This window comes from Pyxicephalus adspersus, chromosome 1, assembly GCF_032062135.1.
Source record: "Pyxicephalus adspersus chromosome 1, UCB_Pads_2.0, whole genome shotgun sequence".
NCBI classification, from domain to species: Eukaryota; Metazoa; Chordata; class Amphibia; order Anura; family Pyxicephalidae; genus Pyxicephalus; species Pyxicephalus adspersus.
The window spans coordinates 141929086-141956790 of NC_092858.1; the positions used below are offsets into that span (position 1 = coordinate 141929086).

The following is a 27705-nucleotide window of genomic DNA, read 5'->3' on the forward strand; positions in this document are numbered from 1 at the left end:
AAAAAAAAGTACAAAAAATGCTAATCAGTTATATTTGATGAAGCTTTTAATCTTCAGTGTCCTCTGTTTATTACACTGAAGTTCTTTGAGAAATATTAAAGATTGTATCTTCCACTTAATTAATTACCTGTTCTTGTTATTCAGGATTTTGGTCCAAAGGTGAACTTTAAGAAACATAAGATAAAGGTTGGCGGTTTCACTGGTCTTCCTAAATTCAGCAAAGTCCTCTGGGAACGTATGAAGGCGCACACTGTGCTGGAAGGGTTTCTGCCTGTAGAGCAGTGTAATCTAGATTATAACTCCGACAGGGGATCTGCTATTGACTCTCACTTTGATGACTCTTGGCTGTGGGGTGAGAGACTGGTTAGTCTAAATCTTCTTTCAGATACGGTGCTAACTATGACAAGTTCTTCCACAGATTCACTGCAACTCTTCTCTGGAAATGTAAAAGGGGAACCAAATGGAATCCCTATAATGAATGGTAACCAAAGTAGTCATCTTAATAATGCACAGTGTGCCCTTCAGGACTCTGCAGCACTTGGTGGAACACAAACTACACAAGTTCCTTGCACTGAAGTAGAAGTAGCTATAAGTTTACCAAGAAGATCCTTGGTGGTTTTATATGGAGATGCACGGTATAGCTGGAAGCATGCTATTTACAGACAACACATCAAGAAGAGGAGAGTATGCAGCACTTTTAGAGAATTATCAGAGGAATTCATGGCTGGTGGTGCTAAGGAGAAACTGGGACAGATGCTGCTGGAGATAGCACTTGATTTCCAAGGAAAATCAGTTTAAAGAAGACTGGGAGGGGTCCATTTATAAAGCAGTGAACCTGACATTCACTGGTGGAGAATAATCCAGGTCCATTTGTTTTAATGGCAGCAGTTGATTCTCCTCCAGTAATATTTTGGTGTCAGATTCACTGCTTTATAAATAGATGCCAAAGCATGTCAAGTCCTATATTTTAAGTTAAAATGTATATTATTTTAATTCGTTCAGGTCAAAGGATAGTTTTGTATGAGATTGTTTTATCATTTTGATCTTCTGTAAATAAAAGTAATTTTCTACTATTGCATTCTTTGTTTTTGTATCATAGCTATGACATAAAAATGTGACCTTCCCTTTGTGTCTTAGTTAGGGTTAAAGGCTTATAATGACAAAGCGCTTGCTGAAAAAAATTGTTTTAAATGTGTTTACTTTTATAATATCCTAGTAATGCACATAAGAGGGGCCAAATACACAATGAGCTATATGTACATGGGAATAAGCTCCCTGCCTGGAGGATGATCTGTTATCACTGACAGTATGAATGTTAAGCTAGGTACAAACTAAAACATTTTGTATCTAGTAGGAAAATCTAACCTGGGTCAGCAGCTATAATTTCATATGGGAGGACGCAGCTGAATGCCTCCCAATTGGCCTCCCCTTTCTAAAGAACTAAATAGTGAGTACAGCCCTCATTTGTTGTAGCGACAGAAATACTCTACAGTTTGATGATTTTCTGGCTGCCTGTATTTTCTATATACAACTTTTTGACAAACCCACCCAGTCCCGTGTGACGTCAGCTCATGGACCATTCTTCCCATCCAGCTTGTGGCAGCATTGATCAATAAAGAAAGATATTGAATCCACTTTTTCCTGTGTGGGGTCAGACTGTTGAGAAACATTCCCCCACTAAAGAGAAGTGAAGGGTTTCTCTGTGGTTCAATACCATTAAAATAACTTTGTCATTTTGAAGAAAAGAAAAAGGTGACTGTAGGTAGGAATAACTATTGTCTTGTCATGTTAACTGCCCCTCTGAGGGACAGTGAGTAACATGACTAAGGAATTTAAAGCACGGTGTACTATGTTGGTGCTGTATAAATACAATTATAATAGTCAAACAGATTTATATTCACAATTTCACTAATTATATAATTAAATACACACACATTACTTACAGAGTATGAGAGAACATTATATTCAATAAAATGTAGACAACATATCTAATATATAAAATAACATTTTTATTTATCATAACACACACAAACAATGATGTGAACTTTCCTTCTGACCAGTTTTGCAAGTCATTGAATTTAAACCAAAATGTAAAAAAAGCAGACAAGGAAGACTGGTAATGCCTGGATGTATTTTTTTTGCAAGACAGTAAGTAAGGTAAGGTATTCACCTAAACTTTGCACCCAAGATTGTTGTTATTAAAAGTATGCTGGCAATATCTTTAAGGTTATAATTTCAGGTAAATTTTCAATTTACATTATTCTGTGACTGTCTCTCCTAAAGTGGAACTAAACATAAAACATTTAAGTTGTATGTAGGCAGGTTGGTAATTGAAGAAAGCACAGGCATTGTTTTCTGAAGTGTACACTTAGCTGTGCAGCTCCATGTATGTTGGCAGGTATCCCAGCATCGCTTAGGGATGAACTCCTGCACAGGTGTTACATTATTGCGGCCTGGCCAATCAACATGGGATAAAGACCTGAACCAGAAGATGATGGATATTGTGAACAGGTAAGTTTATTTTGTTGCAGAAAGGACATTTCCTGTCCCTTCTGCAATAAAGTACCTACCTGCTCCTATTTTTTTTGTTTGTTTGTTTAGTTCCACTTTAAAATAGCCCTTCTGGCTAGAAATATAATATATGTATAGTGAAATAAAAAGTTACAACAACAGCAATACATTGTCAAAATCAATATCTGTCTTCTGAATACACAATTAACTCAATAATAATGTATAGGTTCATTAATTGAAAATTACTTCTCAAACAGATTGGATTCTTTCACTTGGATCTGTCATTTTCCAATGCTGGGAACATGTGTCTTTTGGCATCCAGTTGTTGAAATAAACTTAATTCCAATATTGTTGAAATCCTTATTTATAGAAAATCTTTAGGCCAGGAATGTAAAACATATCTGGCTCCTACTACAATGTCTATTCATCAGACTCATTATCTTCAGAATCTTCAGAACTAGGCTCATTATTATCCACTTTTTGGGAATCCTTTTGTGGTCCTAAATAAAATTCACATAGCATTTTAGTAATTCAGTGTGAAAATAAACAAAACTAATTTAGTTGTATTATTAGGCTAAAGAAACAAAAAACCCTTACATTTAAAGGTCACTTGAAATTAAATTCCTATTAAACTAAAACAAAAGGTATTTAACATTTTACAGTTACATTTTTCGCTAAAGCTGTCACAGCTTGAGTATAAAAGTCTGGTACTACCATCAGCTGCAGAGCGGGACCCTTTATGTACCAGGATGTATTTAGCCAATTTAAGCTGAAGGTCCAATTAGGCTTAATGGTGATCAAACATGGTCTTTCAAAATATGAAAAAGAGAACACAACAAGTTTTAAAAGAACTGTAAAAAAACTCAAGACACTATTCAGACACATGTACAAGGGTTTAAATCTAGATCTTTGCACATTAGAAAACAGTGTCATAATATCATGCTGTTGTATATTGTGCTGGAGGACAGAACTGGCATATTACTTACCTGGCCATTAAAGTGTATGTAAACCCTAACAATGACATTCTCCAGTTTTCTCCCTATTAGTATGTTACATAAATCACTGAATATAAAAAACTGTTTATTTCTTGCGCTCTCTACAGCGCTATCCACCCTGCACTGTTTACCTTTGTGGACTACTGCATCCTCCTCCAAATGATATGGATTTTAGGAGAGGGTATTTCATCCTAAAACACTTCCTGGATACTAAGGTAATGATATTACTGAACATATATTGATTCTTAGGTTCCTAAATTTTAATAAATATTTAATGATACATTGATTAGATTGTATATGTTTTATCACTTATATGGGGGTTTTTGTAAGTAAACCCTGTTTGTAACCCAAATCATATCAGAATTCACACCAAGGTTTAGAGGTTATCATTAGACGGGCTCTTGTTGGTATGGAGGAAGGAAAGTAGCGTTTAATTAGTTTTATGGTTATATTGGGAAATGTAGTCTTATAAAGGAGTGTTTTGTGATTCTTCTAATATATCTATTGGAAATTATTGAAAATATTTGTATTCATTTATCAACAGTAGTGTAAATACTTTTCTCATGATTTATAATTTGTAGCAAATAATACATTTAATATTTTCTATTAGAAAATACAAACCCTTGTCTTCTTGTTTTGCCTTTTTGGCCTTTTTTTTCTCTTTCAGTTTTTGTCTGTAAAACATCAAAGGTCAAATCAGTTAAATTTGTTTTTGTACATTTATACAATATAAACATTTATGCAGAAATTACCATGGCACATAAAGGATGAAATATACATCCTGATAATCTAAACTATACATCAGCAGTCCTACAGACACAAAAGTAAAACCCATCCTATATCTTAAACAAACAGGGTTTATACCTCGGGTGTACTTCAAGATCAACAAAAAGAAAAAAATGGAGGTTTAGCAACACATGCTTGAAATGTAATGTAAAGGTTATGTTGTAATTCCTTCATGACTGCAATACAATTTTATAAGTCCAAATGGTAAATGCCCCTTGCCATGAGAGCGGTAATAACCCTTTGCAGCAGAACACTAGGAATGAACAACTGGGTCTTACTAGTTTACAGACCCTCAGCCAATCAACACTGATTAACTGTCTGTGTGCCTAAGCTGAAGAACATCTTTTGAAAAAGGAACAGGAAAAACCTGTGGGGGACAAATTATATAATAAAACCTTATCCTATTTCTCAAATTATTTGTAGTAGTGACACAAATGCACAAAAGCTATGTTGCTTTTAGCTGCTATGGTGCCGAAGTATTTACAGTTGCACCCTTGATGAGGAGGTAGAGTTTTTTGGTAGAAGAGATACTGCATGTCTTCCACTGTTCTTCTAGCAAATTTTTATTGCATGCTCACAGCCTGTGACACCTGCACAAAGCACACCCTCAATCCACATCAGACATCTTACAATTGATCTGGTTCTACTATTACATTTGCTGTAATCATGACAGCAATTCAGTGGTTTGCATTAGGCAGACAAAAAAGTCTGTGATATTGTGTACACTGAAACATGTTGTCACTGCTTCCAGAGCTACAGTTCCATTTAGTATTTCAATAACACAGAAAAAAGTGAGAAATTACCAGAAAAATTGAATCTGTAAATTATTTTGCTGTAGTTGTGCAATGTAGTGTAAAATAAAGCATAAAACTTTTAACCCAGTTAGTTGAAGCTCAGTGTTCTATATGTGTTTATATAAGCTGCACTTTCAACATCACTCTGATAAATACATAGCCAAAAATGAAATTTGTCAAGATTTATATGTGCATGTATACAGAATACCAAACACCATAGAGCAGGGGTGTCAAACTCAAACACACAGAGGGCCGAAATTAAAAACTTAGACCAGACCAAGTCGGAGGCCAAACTTGAAATTTATTGAAAAAATTGAGGAAGTTTACTACTTCATCCATAACTAACAAAAACAAACCCCTCTACATACTTTAGGGTTGAAAAGACGAATTTCTATCTAGCTATGCAGGCTGTGTGTTGTTCATCCTCTCACATCACAAGTTTTCTGACACCAAATATTACACTATGTAGTCTCTAATGGACTGAAACAAACACAATGCCCCTGGTAGTTAGGCATGTGATCATTGCCTAGGCTTTATGTCACATGATGGGTGTACAGGAACAATGTCTATGTATTGCATGTATTGAAAATGATGATGTGAGGTGGTAATGTGGGTGGGCCAGATGTAGTTCATTTTTTAAATTCTTTGGGGGGGCCAAAAAAAAAAGGACCTTGAGGGCTAGATTTGGCCCGCGGACCAGAGTTTGACACCTCTGCCATAGAGGATGGACTAAAATTTAAGCAGGAGCTAGTAAGGGAAAAAAGAAAAAGTAAAAAATTCAAAACTCGATTACCTTTTTAATCTGCGTTTTGCTGTTCTTTCTTCTGCCTTCTTTTGGTTTTCCACAAGCTTCCTTTTAAATTCTTCATCTAGCTTTTGCTGTAATATGTTTATTAATACAAAACATAAAAGTTATTTTAACCAATACAGCATATATTATACAACATATTTCTTTGCTAAAGTGTTACATAAAAGTGTTAATTTTAACCACACTTTGACCATCATGTATGCAACAGAACAAGGCTTATCATAAGAAATCACTTTGCAAAGCTTGAGTTTGTCTCTTCTATGACAAGGTAAAATGTGATAAGTGCTCTTTCAAGTGGATGAAGATGGGGGAGGGATTAGGGAAGAGGAAGATGAATTATAGGTCATAGGTAGACCTGAATTAGATGAAAGGGTGGTAACTTAGAATACATCCAACCATCCTAAAGTACACATGTTTTTTTACCCAACATACCCTATCTTAGATAAGATACCCTAGATTATTAAACAGCTCACAAGCCACTGACTTCCAGAATTTTCATAGCACAACAAAACAGCATGTGTACAGAATGCAAATTATAGTGATAAAAGTAAGCAGAACAAACAGCAATCCTTATATTTCAAAAGTATTCCTCAATATTTTAACTTTGAAGTACTATAACCCCTTCTGCTACTAAAATGAAAACAGATTAGAATGAAGAAAAGAAAAATAACCTTATCAGACAATAAATCCATGAACTCTTGTCTCTGATACTCTCTGCGACGGAGATGGCGATACACATGGAACTCCCCACTGCCAGCACCAGCGCTGGAACCTAGAAAAGTAAAAAAAAAATTCTTTTAATTGAAGGATTTTAATTTATTTTATAGATATGTTTGACGTAACCAAAAAGCAGAACAGAAAAACAGATCAAAGGCTGAGGCATAGGGATCATTGAACTGCTATAGAGGTTACCAAAGAGACCGGTGACATAGTATATAATGTTACCTTGGACTTCTCCCTTGTCAGACATTGCATTTTGTGCAATCAACCTGGAAGGCATTATTGAGTAGAAGCAGGAGATATTGCTGCATAGGAGGTGGGGGAGCCCGACAGACCCACTGACACCAATGTATTATTCATATAATGCAGAAGGGAATAAAGCATTGATATAAGTGGGTAGGAGTGACCCATCTGTTCATAAAATAGAGAGGTCAAGGGGGTGGCATAAAAAAAATTGATATGGGGCTCAATGATTTCCAGCTGCGCCCCTGCTAAGAGGTACACTTTTTTGGTAAAAGGGATTTTGCATGTCTTCATTTTTCTCCCCTTAGCAATTTGTACACTGCATGTAACACATGCACAAAGCATACCAATTCTGACATCCTACAACTAATCTGGTTGTAACAGTAATTTTGCAGTAATCATGGCTTTTCCTTTAAAGCTCTGTTAGTCTCTGTAAGGGCCCGGTCATCCCATTGTGATGGACAGTTCACACAGTAACAGTGTTTCTCAATCTTTTTAACATAGGGAACCCTTGAAATAACTTTCAGGTCTAAAAGCATACCTAAACTCAGAATTTTTACTTTAAAAAAAAAAAAAAGGGTAGACAACACTTTTATGTAAAGCCTTTTTTTTTTTAAGTGCAACACTCGTTATTAACACCCTTTTTTACTTCTTGAGCTGGGGGTAAAAAAAAAACATGCTGAAAGTGGTACCCCCAAGTAGTGTTCAAATCGACGGCTATTCGATCAACAGCCCGATATTTTTCGGGTGATTGAACGCCGAATTCAAACACCAATAAAGTTTATGGGGGGGGGGGGGGAATCAGGTTATTATTCGTGACTTTGTAGAACTGCAAGAACAATCAGGGGAGCGGAGCAGCCCTAGCATAACTGTAGTATGTGTTCTTGGATAGAGATTCCGGGGCACTAGAGGTTAAATGAGGACAAGTCTCCCCATTCATCACCTCTAGTGCTCTGTGATTGGCTGAGGATCAAGCGGCATCAGGATTTTCCTTTCCTCAGCCAACCAGAGAGCAGCCCTAGCGGAACTGTAGTATGTGTTCTTGGATAGAGAATCTCTATCCCAAAACACATACTACAGTTCCGCTAGGGCTGCAAGAGCAATCAGGGGAGCGGAGCTGTCAGCATAGTAGATCATAGCAGATAGGCGATCAAGAATGAATAGGAGCGCAGAGGCTCTTGGCTGCTCTTTCTGAGCATGCCTGAGCATCTCAGTCATGCACAGAGGGAGCTTTTTCATCAATAGGAAAAAAAATTGCGGATCGACAAGTTTTTATGTCACCCGATCTCGCGCCTGTGCAGTGCTTGATCGGGTGACATAAAAATAAAAATGCAGAAAAAGAGAGGAGAGGATGTCGGCGCATGGTGCTCCCTCTGCCGAAGACGGATACTGGAAACTAGATGGAAGAAACCTCCAGACGGACAGACTTATCTGATTTAAGGGGGATTGTACAAAAAAGATATATTATTATAATTATAGTTGTTTTGGCGCAATAATATAACTAAACAGGATTTATATAGCGCCAACATATTACACGGCGCTGTACATTAAATAGGGGTAGCAAATGACAGACAGATACAGACAGTGACACAGGAGGTGAGGACTCTGCCCAGAAGAGCTTACAATTTAGGAGGAGGGGGATGTATGACGCAATAGGAGGGGAGATATGTAGTGGTGGGAAGTAGTGACGGTTTCAAAAGACAGAAGAAGATGGTTAGGCAAGTTTGAAAAAATGGGTTTTGAGTGCTCTTTTAAATAAGCAGAAAAAAGAGGAAGCTGAATAGGACAAGAAGGACCATTCCAGAGAGTCGGGGCAGCTCTAGAAAAGTCTTGGAGCCGTGCGTGTGATGATTAAGAACAGGATTTTCTTCTTCTGTATCATAAAAAGCTTGTGTATTTATTCAAAAATCTTCATAGAAAGTTACAGCACCAATTTATTAAGAATACATTAGTGTGAATATGTGTGTGTGGTGACGCCCGATGGATGTGACATCTCCCAATATAGTTACAATGCGATATACACCATTCCATACATTCAAATATGGTCATGCATACAGAATTAGAAAACTAAAAGAATATGCTAATACGGCTCATGAATATTAGCTCCAGCCTTCTGGGTAGTCTCAAACTCCAAAATAGCATCAACTCAGTCAAGTAAGATAGACATATGACATAAATTCTGCCTTCACTTCACGTTCAGTTACGTACATGAGCATGATATCATATAAAAATATAGGTTTCTAACAGTGATTTTTTTTGTTTTGGGTTTACTTTCGCTTTAAGGCATAATTAATATATCTACAGCTCACAGTACATTAGTGTGGTGGACAGTAGGAAGATTATCTCTTACATTGTTGGCCAGAATGTCATCCTTACAGATTACAAAAAGATCATTAAACTGATCTGAGTGTCACTGATTGTTCATTGCTCAAGGAACCCCTAGCAACCTCTTCGGACCTACAGACAATTTAACTCACATGCAAGGGGAGCCAGGTGTCACTCATAGGGGAAGAAACTTGGCCCATGGTGATGTCATGATACCAGAACCCGCTCACTCTCCTATTGCAGGTCTGAACAAGCGATGGGAGAGTAGGCGGGTTGTGTCCAGAGACAACCCCGCCCACTGCCCTGAGCCAGAGTGGCACACCACAAAATTTTCTTGTGGACCACCACACTTTAAACACTTTAACACAAATGTAATAATGTTTAAAATAAATAAATAAAAAATTAAACAATATTTACCCATGACATCTCTGACAAATTCTGGTGGTGCTCTTGGGTTCCATTCTTTTGGTCTTTCAGGTATTTGGGGTACTTTGTCCTGTGACAGAGAAAACATTATCTTTATACAATTGGATTTATTATTTTTACACATAAACGTTACATATAACCCGTCTATGCTATAGCTAAAATTGGAAGCTTTTTCATTTGTCTCTGTTTTTAGGAACAATCCAAGACATTGAAAACAAACATTTGTATGGGGAATGCTCTAAAAAATAAACACAAAGTATTTGTTTGTTTTTATCCTGATGAAGAATGATCTGTAGTAAATCCTGCTCAGACAGAACAGCGCTGGCAGTCCAGCAATCATTCCTTCTGCAGGCACTGAAATCATTTGTGAAAGATCATTTCCAGGGACTATTATTATTAATATAAATAAACTGGACTTATATAGTGCCAACATATTACACAGCGCTGTACAAAAAAATAGGGGTTGCAAATGACAGACAGATACAGACACAGGACACAGGAGGAGGAGAGGACCCTGCCCCGAAGAGCTTACAATCTAGAAGGTGGGGGAAGTAACACACAAAAGATGTATTGCTCTGGAAATGATCTTATTAGGAATAGTGTACACTTTACTTCAATAGGTATGTTTATGTGTTACTGATATAAATGTATTACTGGTGCTAAGAACACTTATTTTGCGGTTTAGTTATCAGTCACAGCAGTACACATACCGGATTCCTCATCAGCCGCTCCAGCTTCAGCCTTTGCTCGTCGGTGGCATTTTTCGGTATGACCAGCGGCTGGGGCTCCTTTTTAGGCCGAGCTGGTTTCGAAGCTCCACTTTCTACTGCCATAGCGCCTACGTCTTGTTTACATCGGCGCGGGCTGATGACGCCATCACACGTCTCTTTCTACGTCCTACCTATTAGCGCACTAGAGGCTTCTCTTGCGGTCATAGAGAAGCCATTTTTTTGAAGACCACCTAGACTTTGGCGTAGAAAATTATCCCCAACAAAATGTCTGACATGGACCCACAATACTAAAGGGATGTTCTACCTCTTGTGACTAAACAAACTATATAAAAATATAAAGTTTAGTCATAAACATACATATATACCATACATACATATATATATATATATATATAGATATTGATTTGTGGAAATAAATACTGCCATACCTTAGCTGTGCCTTAGCCCTTAGTGTATGTAACTTTCACCCAAACTGGGTTCCTTTAAACACTCTTGGTTATTTTCCTTTTCAAGTAAAGATCAGAATATTTTATTCATGACTGTGTAAAACACAATGGTAGGAAATATGCGTACTGAGCCTGAGATTAGGCTAAGATTAGCGCTAATAGTGGCATGTGCCACAGAAAAATGGAAGCAGTGGTATAAAAGGGCATACATTCTGGGCCACAACCAACTTTGGGTAGATGTATCCCATTCTGGATTCTTTTTCCAGCTTTTTGCAAATTAGCTTTTTTTGCTGTGGTTGGAAAAAATGGCCTCCTTTTATGCGCAAACTTTTCAGGCAAAGTACATATCTTTGTTACTCCATAGAACTATTGGGTATGTCAAATTAACCCAGCATATCTTTTATACTTTTTAATTTTGAGTGTTTCTTCACAACAATGCTAAAAAATACACATAGCTGTAGCAAGCTGTGCAAAATAAACAGTTCTAATAACAAGGTGTATTTCTGTAAGCCATACTTTATTTTATTACTAAATGGATAAAGTATTATTATTATTATTAATATTAATAATAATTACGCATTAATAATTAAATTACGCAGTGCTGTACATTAAATATGGGTTGCAAATGACAGACATTTAAATACAGACAGTGACACAGGAGGTGGAGAAGACCCTGCCCTGAAGAGCCTACAATCTAGGAGATGTGAGCCTGTACTCTGTATCTGCACAGGAAATAAAGAATTTTAATTTTAGCAATGGCCTCCAACAGTTGGACATGCTTCCCTTCCCTTTTCTTGGATGCAGGGAACTTACACCGCACTGACAAGCTCCTTCCCTTCCCCCTTGCAACAGTTCTGTGTACCCGAGCAGCCGGCCTGTGTACCTGTGCCAGGACTGTCATGTGGGATGAAAAGAAGTGAAGCACGGTACAAATACAAGTATCAGGCATTTTTCTTTACTGGCAACATTAGAAGATAGCAGTGAAGATGTGAAGGGGAGATGACTTTTTGCAGCTGATGGGGCTGGCATTAAAATGAACCTGTTGCTTTGTCCAGCATAGTGCCAGCACACACTAATTTTAACATAGTCTTTGAGCTCCATTTTTAAATTTTCCCCCCAAGTCAAAACCTCTGAAATTCACTGGTGGTGAATTTAATGTTTATATTTTACTAAAGGTCCCCTAATAAAACTACCTATTGGTCAAAACTCAAAAATACACAGCTGTCACAATAGAAAATGAATAGGAAAGAAACTTTGCATTGTAGCCAGCAGTCCAAATTTCAGCCTCTTTATTGCAATATTTATCATCAGTCCATTGTCTTCCAGATCATACTACATAATGGAGGTTACAGGTAGGATAGGAGGCCTTTAAATATGTGGCTGCATCACTTTTCTGTATTTAGGCTGTAAAGTAATCTTCAAGTACAGAAGGTACCCATTGATTCAGCTGTTCCCTTTTCATTTCCTTTGAGCTTAACATAAAGTACATAGAACCTGATTTTTGTGTGTACATTTTTTAATCCTATCCAGTCCAACATTTTATGGAGAAGGACAAAGTCAGGCATATTTGAAGTTCAGCTTGTAAAACAATCGTGGCTGCATACTGAGTTTAGATTAGGATAAGATTAGGGCTAATAGTGGCATGCTCCACACAAAACAAATGCAACCATTACATTTAAAGAGTGGTATGCAGCAATAAATTACACTATGGTTTGGGGTTTAGATATGCTTTAACATAAATGCATGGAAATACAAGATTTCTATTGCATTTAACAGGTAAGTTTGCTGTACATGCCTAACACGTTTTTAGCCAGAAAATATAAACACATGCATACACACACATTACTTAAAAATTAAGAGAGCACTCAATCAACACAGTATATCGCCAAGTCAGATACATTTATAGGATAGCAATTTTCAATTTTTTTACTTTAGTGCAAATAAATTCAACAGAAGATGGGCATGAGGGGTAGCAACAAGCCAACCCTGGAAAAGGTGATGTTTTTACCATAGACCATTACCTTTACCTTACTTTTTTCAGTATGGCAATGGGTCAGTAATAGTCTGGGGAGAAGGGGGGGTATCATCTTAGGGCTCTACAGACCTCCATGTGCTAGCTAATGATACCCTGACTCCTTTTAGGTATCACAATTAAATTCTTGAACTCATTGTTGAACATTACACCTGTGCAGTGGGACCCAAGTTCCTTCTGGTATTGGACATTGCCCGGCCTCATTCTGTTCCTGCATGATGAAGGCATTGATGCTGTTAACTGGCATTCTAGGATATTATTTATCAGTTAATCCGATTCCACCAAGTAGCTCTACAGGAGCTGATGCCCTGGATCCGGGTCTGGAAGTAGATCCCCAGGACATTAACCACTGTCCCAATAGAAGGATAACCAGAGGTTGTTGATGCATACAGGAACTAATGTGCTCACATTATGAGATGTTGTGATTTAGGATTCCTACTTTGATTTTCAGTATGATAATATAATTAATCCCCCAGTGGGTTAGTGATTTTTGGTTGGTTTATGATATGTGATTCAAGTGTTACCCGATTTTTTTTCCCAGAGAAAAAGTATCTAATGCCTTAGAAGAAAAGGTAACCATGAGTGTTTATATGAAATAGTAATCATAACCATGTACTTTATGCAAGGTTTTTATATACACCATCATGAAAGACATGATAATGAATCATTTACAGATATGTTACTGTTATGGCATTCTTAGAGCATGTATAGTGGATGCGGGTAGGTATGTTGTGGTGGCACACCTTGTATAAGGATTTCCTCCATTCTCTTTATTGTTACTGATTCATTCCAAGAAGCGAGGAGCTTTCACATTCCATTGAAGTCTATACAGAAGGTTATCTGTATTATTGGTCTAACATTATTTAATCACTACTATCACATGTAATAGGAGCCACCATGTCTTTCTTTGTACAACAGGAAAACATTTTGCTGTAATATTGATTACTATATTTTCCCCACCATGTTAAAATAGTATGTAAATAGTATGTTTGAATTTGACATTTTTTTTAATGTTTTCTGCTGCCCCATTTGTAGCAGCTAATGAAAATGCTGCCTTTGTTAGCCCTACCAAAAATGTACATGTACAGGATGGTTAGCAAGTAATTAAAATAGAAGCTGCAGGCATTAGCACAAAGTAAACAAAACAATTTAACCATTTTAGGTTATCATATATGTGGACTAATATAACTCTATTTGTAATATTTATGTGGAGTGACTTTTAAAATGTTTTTGTTTTGTTTTGTTTTTTAACTGAGCTCCATAAACAGATGTAAAAAATATATGTGCTGTATTGCCCGACAGTGGATTTGCAATTCTCTCTATCCAAACAGTCCTGAGAGTTATGAATCTTTGCTATACAGCACATCCCTGTCTGGCCTAATGCTTCTCTACTTCAGTTTTGCTTTCACTTGTATGTTCCCTCCTAACCTGCACTCTGTAACTGGACCATAAAAGTAGCAAAAGACAGATGAACTTATCTATCCATCACTCTGCGCTCTCTTATCAGTATCTTGGGTGCACTGTAGCACACTTTACTTGCCAATTTTAACTTCTTTTTTGTGAGCTTTGTTGTGTATGGACTGCAAGAGACTGATACCAAGTTAAATTTAGGTAGTTACACAGCTACCATTTAAGGAAGATACATTTAATAAAATACCAGTAAATACGGGGGTAATATTTTTTTTACTTTTTCTATCTGCCTGGAGGCCAGTTTTAGGCTTTTACCAGAATGCCCACATTGTCATGAAACCTATCCCACCAAATATACAGTAAGTATAAACAAACCCACATATGTAATCTCCACATATACAAATACATTTATTTTACACTGGGTGATTGTAAAGAGTGCCGAGACAGGCGCATTTAAACATCTTTTATTAGGGCTTCAACTAACGAAAAAAAAAAAAAAAAAGAAACATACAAATTTTCATTACATTACCAAAATCTAAATACTTTATTTTTTCTGGTGTTTATTTTGGCAGTTTTTAAATTATGTAACAGTTATACTACAACACAAATAAATGTATACACTTGGTCTACATGTTTACAAGATTATCTAAAAATAAACAAAATGTATAGGTACTCTTGAATTCCTTGCAGTAATACATAGTCTGTATGGAAAATCAAAGGTGCTTTTGCTTTTCAGCAAGTAACAATAGTGAATTCATATAAAGAAATTTAACACTGACAATGTCATATATGCTTTATCAATTTTCTGCAAGTTTTAAATCTTCTCAACCAAACTCCTTCTAAACAATTTCACCTTTGCCATTAAAATGTGGTCGGTGAGGTTAGGAATTGGTGTACGTAACCCTACACATTTCCTGTCTGTGTGCTTCTGAATCCTGCTCTGCATCTCCCTTTTAACATATATGAATAAGTGCCATAAACATTTTATGGGTCCGACATGTGTGGGATTCTTTAAAAGCACCAACCAGAATTCCCTTGCTAATTTTTAACAGATAAAGATGTTTGCTATTAGGATACTTTTTGTTACTGCTCATTGTCTACTACACTGCTAGTGGACACAGTAAATGGCAGTGTTTCTTGAATTATGGCTTATGACCCAAATTGGGCAGCTTGACGTGTTTGGGATAGGTCACTCTTCCTGTTCTAAGCACAAAATAACAGCTAAAGCTGCCAAATGATAACACCCCGACTAAATGACTGACACAACAAATAGAATATTAGGAGCTGCAATGTATGCAAGAGAGGGGAAGGGGGTTATGAAGGTGATTACACTTAATAAAGTTCACTGAAATAGAAAAAATAGTGGCCACAATGTGCACTATGTGGCTATTAAAATAATACATTTAACAACCAGAAATGCTTTTTTAACAAAACACCCAGAGCACTAAAACAGCCCAAGGAATGCTTCAAATGGGAGGCAGAAAGGTAAAAAATCTCTAGTGTTTTGACCATAGAAGGGTAAAAACCTTTTAGGCTGAATGAACCTATAGGAAAAGTCACTTGTTAGATAGCTTGTGTCATACACCAAGATTTTGTTTTGCAGGTACAATAATTACTATTTGTTTGTGTGCGTTTTTTTAAATTACACAGTCATTTGTACCTGAATTTTTAGTAGGATCAAAGGGTCCATTAGAGTGTGGACTCCCATGACACCTCTCTTCTGATCACTGCTTAGCAGAGCATCTTTTTTATGCTGCAACTTCTCATAAGCTGGAGAACTAAGAGATTCAGCCTCCTCTACCAGGAGGAAATTGGCAGTGCCATCTAGTTGTCTATGTTTTATAACTGCAAAGGCTACGAGTTACAAAAAGCTTGTGCTTGTTTACAAAGTTATTGTAAACCACTTGTGTTCTGACCTAAAACCCAAGGGCAGTAAGGTTAACCCATTTGTCTTTAGTGGGGTAATAAATCAAACCTCCCTACAATAAATCCTGTAAAAAATTTACCATGGCCGTTTCCATTTTTCTTACATTTCCCAGTACAAATTTGAAACTATTTCAAAAAATCAAATAAGAAGTCAGGAAAAACACATAGTAGTGCTAATGAAATAATAAAACCTATATATACTTAGATACCCATAACTGTATGGCATTTCTCCCACAGAGCTTGAGCTTTTCGGGAGACATATAGAACCTTCATAGTAGTAAGCATTCTTCCACATGGATGACTGTGTGCTATATTTATGTTTCACAAATCAAAGTCCTAATGCTGTTGGGTACAAGAGAAGGTTACTAGCTAAATGATGGTAATGACATACGATTCAGCAGGTTGTGTAAATATAGTTTTAATAGGTTAGCCCCATTGGGAAATATATGTCATAGTAAAATGCTTCATAAAAGGAGCGCTTAGCTGGATTAGTCAGGATGCTGGTATGGAAACAGAACCAGAAAAGATCAAGCAGAAAGAGAAAATATAATTGACATTTTGTTTTCATTTCCTATTTTACACCAATTTACAGTAGATGCCATGGGAGCCCAGTGTTTATAAAGCATGGGTGATGGGGGGAATCTAAAGGTTAAGACTACAGGAATATCAGTAATTCACAAAGTTTTAGCAACAGCTTTAATACACTCTATCAGCCATGTGACTGTTATTTCCAAATTTATAGATTGGACTAAACAAAGTATCTGTCAGTTATCCCAGTGCATTAGCTTTGTTATTGGAATATAATATGTAAGGTCTAAGTTCCTTTGAGTCAGATTCCTTACCATTGGCCATAAAATAACAGATTACAGTTATCTACAGTTTTCATCCTAAAAAAGATGATTTCCAATGGGCCAATTGGGCATAAAAATTACTGCACGAGGGAGAACACTAGGGTCCCATTAGACTTATGCTCCATGGGAATACATATTAACCTGCTTGTTACCACAATGAACAGTAGCTGTTGAAATACCGTAATTTTTAATGACCCCCTAACACACCCCCTCAGCGCATGCAAAACATGTTGTACTTTCAAATGTATTGGCTGCAAACACAATACTGTACGACCCTACCCCATAAGTCTAAATAAACCTAATAAGTCTAATACCTGATGTCACAGAGTCACCCACCGAAGTCCTAAATCTGTAAGGGAACAGCAAGATCATCATAACCAGGTGTCTGTTCTGCATGGCTACTGCTACTCCAAAGAAGTGGTTATGAGCTACCTTTGCAAGTTGATTGTCTTTGATGCAGAATGCATCAGCAGTAGTAAGAATTTATGGCTTAGGTTTGAGGGCCTCATATAAATGTTAAGGATTTAAAAGCCCTAATGCTGAAACTTTAAAGTGTTCCTTGCTTGTTATTTTGCTGTTGCTGATTGTAGTGGTGGGTAGGTGGTGGTTAATTTGAAGTCTAACACTTTAAATATAAGAAAGCTTTGTGCAAGCATCACATATTCACATTTTTTCACGCCTTACCACTACTTATTCAGCCATTGTAGTAAAGTCCAATACTCTTTGCTTTGGGTATAGAGAAGTACGTAACTAACCTCCATCCCATATAACATGGGGGTGCTTGGTGATCAGCACACGTTTTACCTAGAACAATTGGAGCTTACACAAATGCATAAAATCAAACATATTCACTTGGTCCATACTCAAAAACTATGGTGTGCTCAATAATTGATTATTTTACTAGAGCACTCTTACACAAGTAACTAGAGTTCAGTAAAAAATAGTTTTCCTTGATATGAGTGCATTCACGTGGTCATGATGGATCAAAGCCTATTTTAATAAAGCCTGTCTGGGTACCTCATGGACCCAGATAAAAGGTAATTATACATAATTTGGAAACTACCTCCAGTCACTGCTAACAAAACGCTTCCTATGATTCTCACAATGACAGATACATGAATCCTTAAAGTACTTTTATAGGAGGCAGATGTCATATTTCCAACCCAAGCCTAACTATCCTAGTTGGTAGTGCTTCTATCACTTGGTTACCCTGATAATTTCAGTTTTTGTTCATGTGTTTTTAATTGTGGTGTTTTATCTACATAAACTGAAATGCTACATCAAAGCTGCAGAATGACGCAGTGAGAAAATAAAGCATTGCAGAACATTTCTTGACCTTCTGCGCTCAGTACTTGTCTAACACATATGCACATTAATACATGATAGATCGGTAAAACAATTAGGATATTAAAATTGTTTTTGTTGGACTATTATTACAATATTTAACCTAAATTTTGACTGGCAAAGTAAACACTTGTCATTTCAAAAGCCTACAGATAGCAGAACTAGAGATGAGGAAGAAAAGGTGGGGGTTTAAAAGAAGATTACCACTGTACAATCCTATTTTGAATTTTCAAAGCCCCCTATCACAAGTAGCAGAAAAGTATACACACATCCCATCTGTAAAGTTCTGAATGTTATGATCACACAGAATTCGGTGTCAGTGCCATTAATCCAAACAATGGGAAATACAATCAGCAATTGAAACTGTCAGTGCTGAATTGGTAAAGGACCGCAGAGTTAAAATTAAACAGTTGAAATTTTGGGCAATTTAACTTGAGGATATGATGAAGAAACTGCACTTCATATAGAAATCCTGTAATTTGCCTGTAAAAGCCCATTTTTTTCATGTCCCCCTCCACTCAAGTCTCCTTTTTCACCAATGAGGTCACCCAACCACATTGAAGATTCAGGGGATAAAAAAAAGATTCCGGTGGTGAAAGATATAGAGTTCAGTTTAGCGGAATATATCTTTTGACCTACAGATCATTTTGACATTATGGGTTTCAGTGAAGGTAATTTCTGATATGCATTTTTTTTCATCATATGCTTGTTTGAATTGCAGAGGCTTGGTAAAGGTTTGTATGAAATTACAACTGTGTATCCCTTTAAAAAGCAAAGATAAATTAGGCCACTATACAAATTTCCAAAATCTGATTCATGTAATATAGGTTGTGATAACATTCATGCACAAACATATACATTTTGCAAATTATCAAATTGAAATGAATATTTTACGACACAAAACATCATGATTTTTTTCATAGAAGATTTCTAACAAAATTTTTAGAATTTTGTCATTCTGGTGCCCATTATGTATAAAATGTTAGCTAGTATATATAGGGCAGGTTTAAATGCATTTAGACTCTTTTTTACATAATGCAAACAATATAACCTTTATGCCATGAGTATAGTGGTCCTTTAATAGCTTTGGGTGCCACTATGCTAAGAGAAAAAAGCAGGCTGCCACTGCTGACCTCTTCTAAAATCCCAGCTGTCTTGCTGATCCAGTACTTTTGAGGTCAATGGCCTGAATCATTTAGTCATATTAAGAGTTAATTTGCTATACTCTAAATTATTTATCTATGTCTGTGACTAGCACAAGGGAGAGCAACTTCAGACTTTGAGGACCAGGATCTTCACACGTTTTGTTTTTCTCTAACAGACAGCAGTAAATTTAATTAAAGGTGATTTACAAAGAGTCAGTAAAACGATTCTGTTTATATGAAAAAACCTGATCTGTGTGTGACACTTAAAAACTAGTCGATGTCGAATACCCCTAAACTAGCATTTTCAGATGGTGGCCGAAAAAGGCAGCCTACGTTTTCCTTTCTCTACTGGCCTAAGTTCAATTATCACAGTGCCTTATATCTATTTGGGAAGGAAATTGTGTATATTGCCATAACAGTATCTGTTGTTGGAAGCTTTCTTGTGGCACGTAAGGATGTTATATATATCAGCCACAATGCTGAAATCATTTTTTTGAAGAAAAGTAGTGATGTGGCTTAAAACAGGATTTATCAGTAAAAAGAATACTGGTTCTCAACGGCTCTTGTGCGACTTCGAGACCCATCGCTTTCATGGTAGTCTTCTGAGCTTCCATTTGGCGATTCTAGCAAAAGCTCTGCACTGTTGCTGCGACTTCTTGCAGCAAGGGTTCCTTCCACTCTATGATATGCTGGGTGGCTGCTGGAAGTTGGGTTGTCTGGAGGAGTCACAGGTTGCATATTACTTGCCCCAGGGCTGGAGAAATGGTGCTGGGTTTGGGTGTCAGTCCTGCAGCTCTGCTGCTGAAAAGTAGGAACAGCAGGTCCAGGCTCTAAAGCAAAGAAAGAGAAGAGATCTATTCTGTCATGTGCAGTCAGTTTCCTCATAAGTCACTCTACACAGATTCCAATGAACTCTTTTACTAAGTGGTTTTCTAAATTTTGGTCAGCTATATTGACATGTCACCTGCACTTTTTTTTTTTTTTTTTTTACAGCTCTCAAAAATCTACTTTAAATTCTTACATTAGGACCTGACTCAGCCCATCCTTTCTGTTCACAGAGGACAGATATTTTCCAAGACAGTCCAGATATGTTCATTATGAGTTAAGGGATATATTTCTTTATTTTATTTTCCTCCTATGTCTTCTTTATGTTGTTTGTAATTTTCACAGTCTGAATGTATGAAACCTGCTCTGTACCTCCATTTTCTTGTAATATGATGTATACTGTATATAGCTTAATATGCTTGGTAAATGAACAATGAAAGACAGTCTAATATGCCAAATGAGATTTCAAACAATTTGCTGTATTTTGTAACACTTGCAGTCTGCCTTAGAAACACTTTGTTATTAAAGCAAAATACAACCTGCTTCAGATACAAAGCAATAAGAAAGGCAGAATAGTTGTCAGTTGAGTGTAAAACTTGCAGCAGATCTGCTTGGGTTTACACCAAATACTTTGCGTTTAAGACTGAACGCTGGTCATTTCTGACAGTCAAACGTCTGATATTTCAAGGTAGCTGTGGAACTTGACCTTGACTTGATCTCTTAGCCTCAAAAGTATTGTGCAGTGGTGGGCTACCTTCAGCACCATCAGAGGTTGCCACAGCGTTACCTGTCAGAAGAGACTACAATCCAACTGTCAAAAAAAGGGTATTAGAGCCTATAGGTGCCTGCACTTTATACCTGCAACAGTTTTTTCTTTCTTTAAGTTTAACACGGTTTTATAGGAGAAAACATTAAAGGGGGAGCAAAATTCCACTACATAAAAATATACAGAAAAAAAGTGAATGGTAGTATAAATCCATATTTGTAAATTAGGTGTGTTTTCTTTAGAATGTTGAAGTGCAGTGTATTTAGTAATATCCTGTGAGAAGTATTTAGTTTGATGACTTGAAATTTTCCAAAGCAGTCAACCTAATAAAGAACTTTGAATATCATTGCTGCACATATGAAAATGTAGGGCTGGGTATGCAATTGCAATAATTGTCGTTGGAAAGGACCTTTACAATGACAAAAGACTGCACGATGCATGAAGGAGCGCTGTACATACAGCACCGTTCTGCTTTATGGAGGGGGAAGGGGGGGAAAAATGGAGCAGAACCCCGCTGCGATCTCTCCCACTCACTTTCATTATGATTGTTCTTTGCTCGTCTTCCATGAATCCGTCAGGATGACAGACAATGAGCGCTGTACACTAAGGATGAGCGAGTTTTTAAAACTCGATCTCGCTGCAAATTTGCCCGTTCTCGCTTACCGAAATTGGTAAGCGAGAACGGCCAGTGTAAATTCGCCGATCTTCAATTAAAAAACTAAAAAAATCGCTTGCTGTGCTGATCAATGAATGCAGCCACGGCTGCATTTATTTATCAGCTCAGTGTGCGATCCCAGCACTAGAGGTTAAATGGGGACAAGTCTTCCTATTAAAAACCTCTAGTGCTCTCTGATTGGCTGAGGAAAGGAAAATCCTGAGGACGTGCCAATCAGAGAGCACTAGAGGTTTTGAATGGGGAGACTTGTCCCCATTTAACCTCTAGTGCTGGGCATCGCACACAGGATTCCCAGGGCTGCATGAGTGCAGCCCTGGAAATCCACTGGGATGCCCGGGCACTAGAGGTTAATTAACCTCTAGTACGGGGGATCCCACACAGGAGGATTCCCAGGGCTGCATGAATGAATACAGCGCTGGAAATCCTCCTGTACTGATTTCCTGGAACTTCCGATGGGTCCGCGAAACCCATCGGAAGTTCGAGTAACTTTTCGCAAGAATTCTAGAAGCATTTTCACTCATCCCTACTTTACACATGCCAGATTCTCATCCAAGCCCTGAGGCGATTATTGGATTAGAATCATCTGATGTGTGTACGTAGCCTAAGGCAGCATGTGTTGGGTCACAGGCAAGACCATGTTGAAATAGCTTGACTTATAAAAACCAGATATTCAACAAGTACCACCATATTTCAAACCCTATTTACATAATAACATAATACATTACATAATAACGCTTGTATTGGAAAGAGCTCCATAAATCTAACATGCATTTCCCTATTATTTGTAGATAAATAATCGATTGTCAATCCAGTAAATCAAACATTTTTATTACAAGACAATATGAATTCTGATCTGTATATTTCTATCCTGGGAAACTGTGATTATTGTGATCATACCAATACAGCTTGTCTTTGAATACCTGTGCTGATTTAAAGTGAACAGTAACATAAATAAAAGTCTCACCGGGTATCGAACGCTGTGGAATGACATAGCTGCGTAGCGTGATGTCAGCTGAGCCACCAGATTCCAAGGGTATTGGATGAGAGTGAAAATGTTTCAGCATATCAAAAATAGTCTGGAACCAGAGGTGCTGTACATGACATTGTCCATTCTCATTCAGAGATAACCGTAGGTGCTGGAAAATAGAATACAATAAGGAAAAAAATTAATCTTTTTGTAAACTTATTTCAAAGAACTTAGCTGATCAAGCAAAAGGTCAAATCAATTATATAATTGTCAATGTTATGAGAATATCAGCATGTCAACTTAATTTAGGTAATATATATATTATATATTATTCAGAGTTACTCATGGTGGTAAAAGGAATAAAAAAAGATGATTGCCAGTATTTTTACAATTTTAAGCAATGTATGGTGCAGAATTATTATGCTGGGATGAAAGGTAACCTTATATAGGACGTAAACTTTCTCCCATATGTAGTTTTAGGAACCCTGTCTGTGTATTCCAATTACTGACTTTATTCTGCTTACCTCCTCCTATCCCTTTAGATTGTAATCTCATAAATGCAAAAGTCTTTCTTTTTCCTGTGTTTTCAGTGTTGCTGTATACACATCTCTGTTTCACTTCAGTGTACAATATACAAGATGAGCTGTTTAGTTATACACTACCCGTATCTCTCTCATTGTTTGTGTTTACACGTCTTCCTTCCACCTATGTCTATGGCTCTTTAACTGTTCCTTATCTGTATCTCCCTCATTGCTTGTGCCACTGTTTGCACTATGTGTTGTCTGTTGTACAGTGCAAGTAAAGATGGTGGCTGTATATAAAGCCTTATTAATTATAATTGATAATAAAATTGTTGCTGTCTGGGTGTACCAACATGAAAAAGTATGCTTCAAGTAATGTCAGTAAAAGTGATCACTACATTGCAGCTCTTGGTGTCTGGATAGCTAATCAGAAGGAACTTGCACTGGAGTCAAAGCCGAAGAACAACAAACATTATACTATGTAGGGGAACACAAGACACTACTTTTAGCTCCCTAATGAAGCCATTAGTGTCTGGATAGCCTATCAGATAGACGTACAGTGCAGCCACAGCGGGAGCGAAGCAAGCACAATAAAAATGTATTTCAGTAACTTGTAAACTTGAATATGTTGCATTTGCTAAAGTGCAAATCCACTTCAAAGTGTACCTAAACTATAATAATTATCTTGTCGTTTTTCTTCCCCTTTGGTCTCCTAAATGTTTCATTTATTGTGCATTGTTATATCTGTTTATTGCAAATAATACCCATGAGTACTGACAGAAATCTAGTGCTGCCCTGTGCCATGAACACTCCGTAATGTTATTTCAATGTTATTTCATGTTATCAGCCCTACCCAGTTTTCTCCTCTGTGTTTTGAGATACTACCTGTTATAGGGTGACAACACTGTTACTCCATTTGAATAAGGTTGTCACCCTAGGACATGGAGTGAGTTATTGACAAGATCACCAAGTGGAAAAATAAAAGAAAACTGATCCAATAAACAGACTGACTATCATTGCTTGTTTCAAACTTACTATGAAGAAGAAGAGCATCAATAAACATATTTATTATGCAGAAGCACTTTAAAAATAGTATAAATGGGGTACTTGCCTTTGCTTTGCCTTGAAAGTTAAACGTCAGCACATATTCTCCTGGACGGGTTTCACTTTGCCTGATGACAAAGAGTCCATGGCTTCGGGTTCCACCAGCAAGTACAAGCTGAGCAGCCTTGATCCTTGACAGTGTCCCATGGAACCAAGGGTAATCTAAGAGGTTAATTTCAGTATTCTCACTATCATCACCTAACACAAAAAGAAAATTAAACAAAGTTACATACATGTTATAATACATATGAAAAAGTTTAAATGTCACTACTTTATGTTAAAGCTCTCGGTAGTCTCATATCCTCCTTTGGCATACAGTACCATCTGTATGCTGATGACACCCAAATTTATCTGTCCACCCCTGACCTGTCTCCCTCAGTCCTGGATAAGGTCTCATGATGCCTGTCAGCCATCTCATCATGGATGTCTGACCGATTCCTGAAACTCAACCTGGATAAAACAGAACTCATCATCATCCCCCCCTCAAATTCCAAATCCCCCCCTGACATATATCTAACTGTTAACAACACTGTTATTCGGCCCTCCCCTCAGGCACGTTGTCTTGGTGTCACCTTTGACTCGGCCCTCTCATTCACCCCCCATATTCAGAACATTTCCAGGTCCTGTCACTTTCACCTACGCAACATCTCCAAAATCCGCCCCTACCTGTCCCCTGAGACCACCAAACTCCTTGTACATGCTCTTATCATTTCTCGTCTGGACTACTGTAACATCATTCTCTCTGGTATTCCACTAACACGACTCTCTCCTCTACAATCTATCATGAATGCTGCAGCCAGACTCATCCATCCTTCCCTCTGCTCCTCTTCCACTACATCTCTTTGTAGTTCTCTCCATTGGCTTCCTTTTCACCTTAGAATCAAATTTAAGCTCCTGTGCTTTGCCTTCAAATCCCTACACAGTTATTGTCCCACTTACATCTCTGACATGGTTAAAAAATACTCCCCCTGCCGCTCTCTCCGCTCCTCCAATGACCTACTAATGACTTCCTCACTCATAACCTCATCACACGCACGGATACAAGACTTTTCTAGAGCTGCTCCAACTCTCTGGAATGGTCTTCCTCGTCCTATTCGGCTTGCTCCTACTTTCTGCTCATTTAAAAGAGCACTCAAAACCCATTTTTTCAAACTTGCCTACCCGGCTTCTTCTGTCATTTGAAACCATCACTACTTCCCACACTACATATCTCACATCCTTTGTGTGTGAAATTCCCCACCTACTAGATTGTAAGCTCTTCGGGGCAGAGTCCTCTCCTCCTGTATCACTGTCTGTATTAGTCTGTCATTTGCAATCTCTATTTAATGTACAGCGCTGCGTAATATGTTGGCGCTATATAAATCCTGTTTATTAATAATAATAATAATAATAATAATAATAATAATAATAAAATGCATATTTAATACATTTAGGGGAAATAGATTAATAGATAAATAGATTAAATAGGATGTTTATTATGATATTATTTGTAACAATTAGAGATTAATCATGCAAATTAGCATTGTATTATGTACTCCTTTGCTCTTTTTATGGTAGTTTTAATTATTTGGAGAGCCAGAAATGTGCAGTATTGGTAGCAGAGAGGCCGGAAGCATGGCAATGAAAATACACTGTAGAAACTTTGTTGAAGGTAAATCTCCTACTACTAATGTTCTCAAGTGAGTATTGACCAATTTAAAGGATTGGTACCAATAATTTGAAAATATATATATATGTATGTATGTATGTATATATATATATATATATATATATATATATATATATATATTGCAGTTTATTGTCTTACTTATATCTGTCTACAGTTCATTGTTATACCTGTAGGCATCTAAAGATATATCCAATCCTGTATTCTACTATTAAGTGTGCAGTAATTACATTCTTTTCCAGGCAGATAATACAATTCCCACATTAGAATAGCTATTTTTCTGCCTTAATTTAGAACGCTTAGGACACAAAAACTTCAATATAATCAAGGGATTATCCCGTGTATAATATATATATATATATATATCTCATATCATGCAAGCTGTTCTGTTCAGAGACCTGTATTGCTCTGCTACAACTCATATTGATGGGCAAATATCTGGTTTGTAATTCATCAACATATGCATTGCAAACTGCTCGATTAAGTACGTCTGTTTTAAAAACAAAATGGTATAGCCAGAGTTTAGGATGATACTGTGTATTTTTGTATTGCATAGTTTACCTGGCCCATGGCTAGCTCCTGCATTTTCCAAGGTCTGGAGGAAGTTCTCCAGGGGGACATGCATGATCTGTTCCATTGTGGCGTGTTCTCGACTTCTTGTTAGGGTAGCTAAAGCAGCAGGAGGTGTGGCAGATGCATCCTGACCACATGCATCCACAGGACGGTAAGACCCTAAGGAAAATTAAAAAATATAAGAAAAAAAAATAGCTGATCTGGCTAAAAGTGTATAGGAAATGATACAAGAATCATCTAAGGAGTCTTGATGGGGAAAAAATCTACCTTCCTGCTGAACTACTTACCTTCAGCAAGGAACTCACAGCTACACGATGAGACTCGGCTGGGCAAACATGCTCCCTGCTCACAGGAAGAAAGTTCTATGTCATCCCCACTATCCCTGTAAAAAATAAGAATTGCTAGTCATGTTATATTCCAACAGTTTTTAAAACAAGCAATGTATTGTTCCAGCTGAGTGATGGTATAGATTGATAGAAAGCTAAACATCAAACAAAAAAATCCAAAAATCAACAGAAGTTTTTCCAACCTTAAATTGTTCATATACTAATCAGACGCCCCCCTCCCAAACTATATTGATGTCACCAACCCACATCCAGAAACAGATGGACTTAACATTCATCTATGATAGCAAACTGTTGCACAACTTTTTATCACCCTGTATTCTGGTTCCCTAGCATGTTATCACTTTTCAATGACTTTAGGATAATACTTTTTCAAAATGTATGGTTTCAGCTTTACACTGCATGGCTCTATGCTGATCTATCTAAAGCTGCGTACACACGTCCAATTTTTATCGTTGGAAATGAACGACGAACGAACGACGAACGATCGATTGGTCAAAAATCGTTCGTAAAAAAAGTAACCAACGACGCCGACGAACGAGAATAGTCGCTGGAAATGAACGACCGGACCGGCGGATCGGATTGGACGACGATCGTTTACCATCTATCGTGTGTACGGTCGTTCATTGATCGTCCATGGTCTGAGCATGCGTGATGAACGAACGTTCGTTCACTTCCTGTCGTGCACGTCACTTCCTGTATCGCTCAAACGATCGCATCTATTGTGTGTACAATATCTGCGAACGATCGTGTCGTTATCTGCATGTACA

The 27705-nt window shown here is 37.3% G+C and overlaps 3 protein-coding genes across 5 annotated transcripts in view; 1 reads left to right on the forward strand and 2 right to left on the reverse strand.

Annotated features, from left to right (window-relative positions):
* ALKBH4 (alkB homolog 4, lysine demethylase) overlaps positions 1 to 1073 on the forward strand; it is a 3705-nt gene extending 2632 nt beyond the window's left edge. For both annotated transcript variants that reach the window (XM_072429581.1, XM_072429589.1), the window contains exon 3: positions 145 to 1073. In XM_072429581.1, the coding sequence (XP_072285682.1) occupies positions 145 to 798 (654 nt within the window). In that variant the 3' untranslated portion in view covers positions 799 to 1073. The remainder of the gene's footprint in view (positions 1 to 144) is intronic.
* A 916-nt stretch (positions 1074 to 1989) lies between these two features.
* On the reverse strand, positions 1990 to 10481 carry PRKRIP1 (PRKR interacting protein 1). Its single transcript, XM_072429600.1, has 6 exons — positions 10319 to 10481; positions 9600 to 9678; positions 6566 to 6666; positions 5880 to 5965; positions 4128 to 4180; positions 1990 to 3011 (listed from the first exon to the last, which is right to left on the reverse strand). The coding sequence occupies exons 1-6, from the start codon at positions 10439 to 10441 to the stop codon at positions 2932 to 2934; spliced, it is 522 nt and encodes a 173-aa protein (XP_072285701.1). The 5' UTR covers positions 10442 to 10481; the 3' UTR covers positions 1990 to 2931.
* Positions 10482 to 14741: 4260 nt separating this feature from the next.
* Positions 14742 to 27705, reverse strand: part of SH2B2 (SH2B adaptor protein 2) — a 55735-nt gene continuing 42771 nt past the window's right edge. For both annotated transcript variants that reach the window (XM_072429610.1, XM_072429619.1), the window contains exons 5-9: positions 26879 to 26973; positions 26580 to 26750; positions 24360 to 24550; positions 22725 to 22896; positions 14742 to 20323 (exon numbers count right to left, since the gene is read on the reverse strand). In XM_072429610.1, the coding sequence (XP_072285711.1) occupies positions 20025 to 20323; positions 22725 to 22896; positions 24360 to 24550; positions 26580 to 26750; positions 26879 to 26973 (928 nt within the window). In that variant the 3' untranslated portion in view covers positions 14742 to 20024. The remainder of the gene's footprint in view (positions 20324 to 22724; positions 22897 to 24359; positions 24551 to 26579; positions 26751 to 26878; positions 26974 to 27705) is intronic.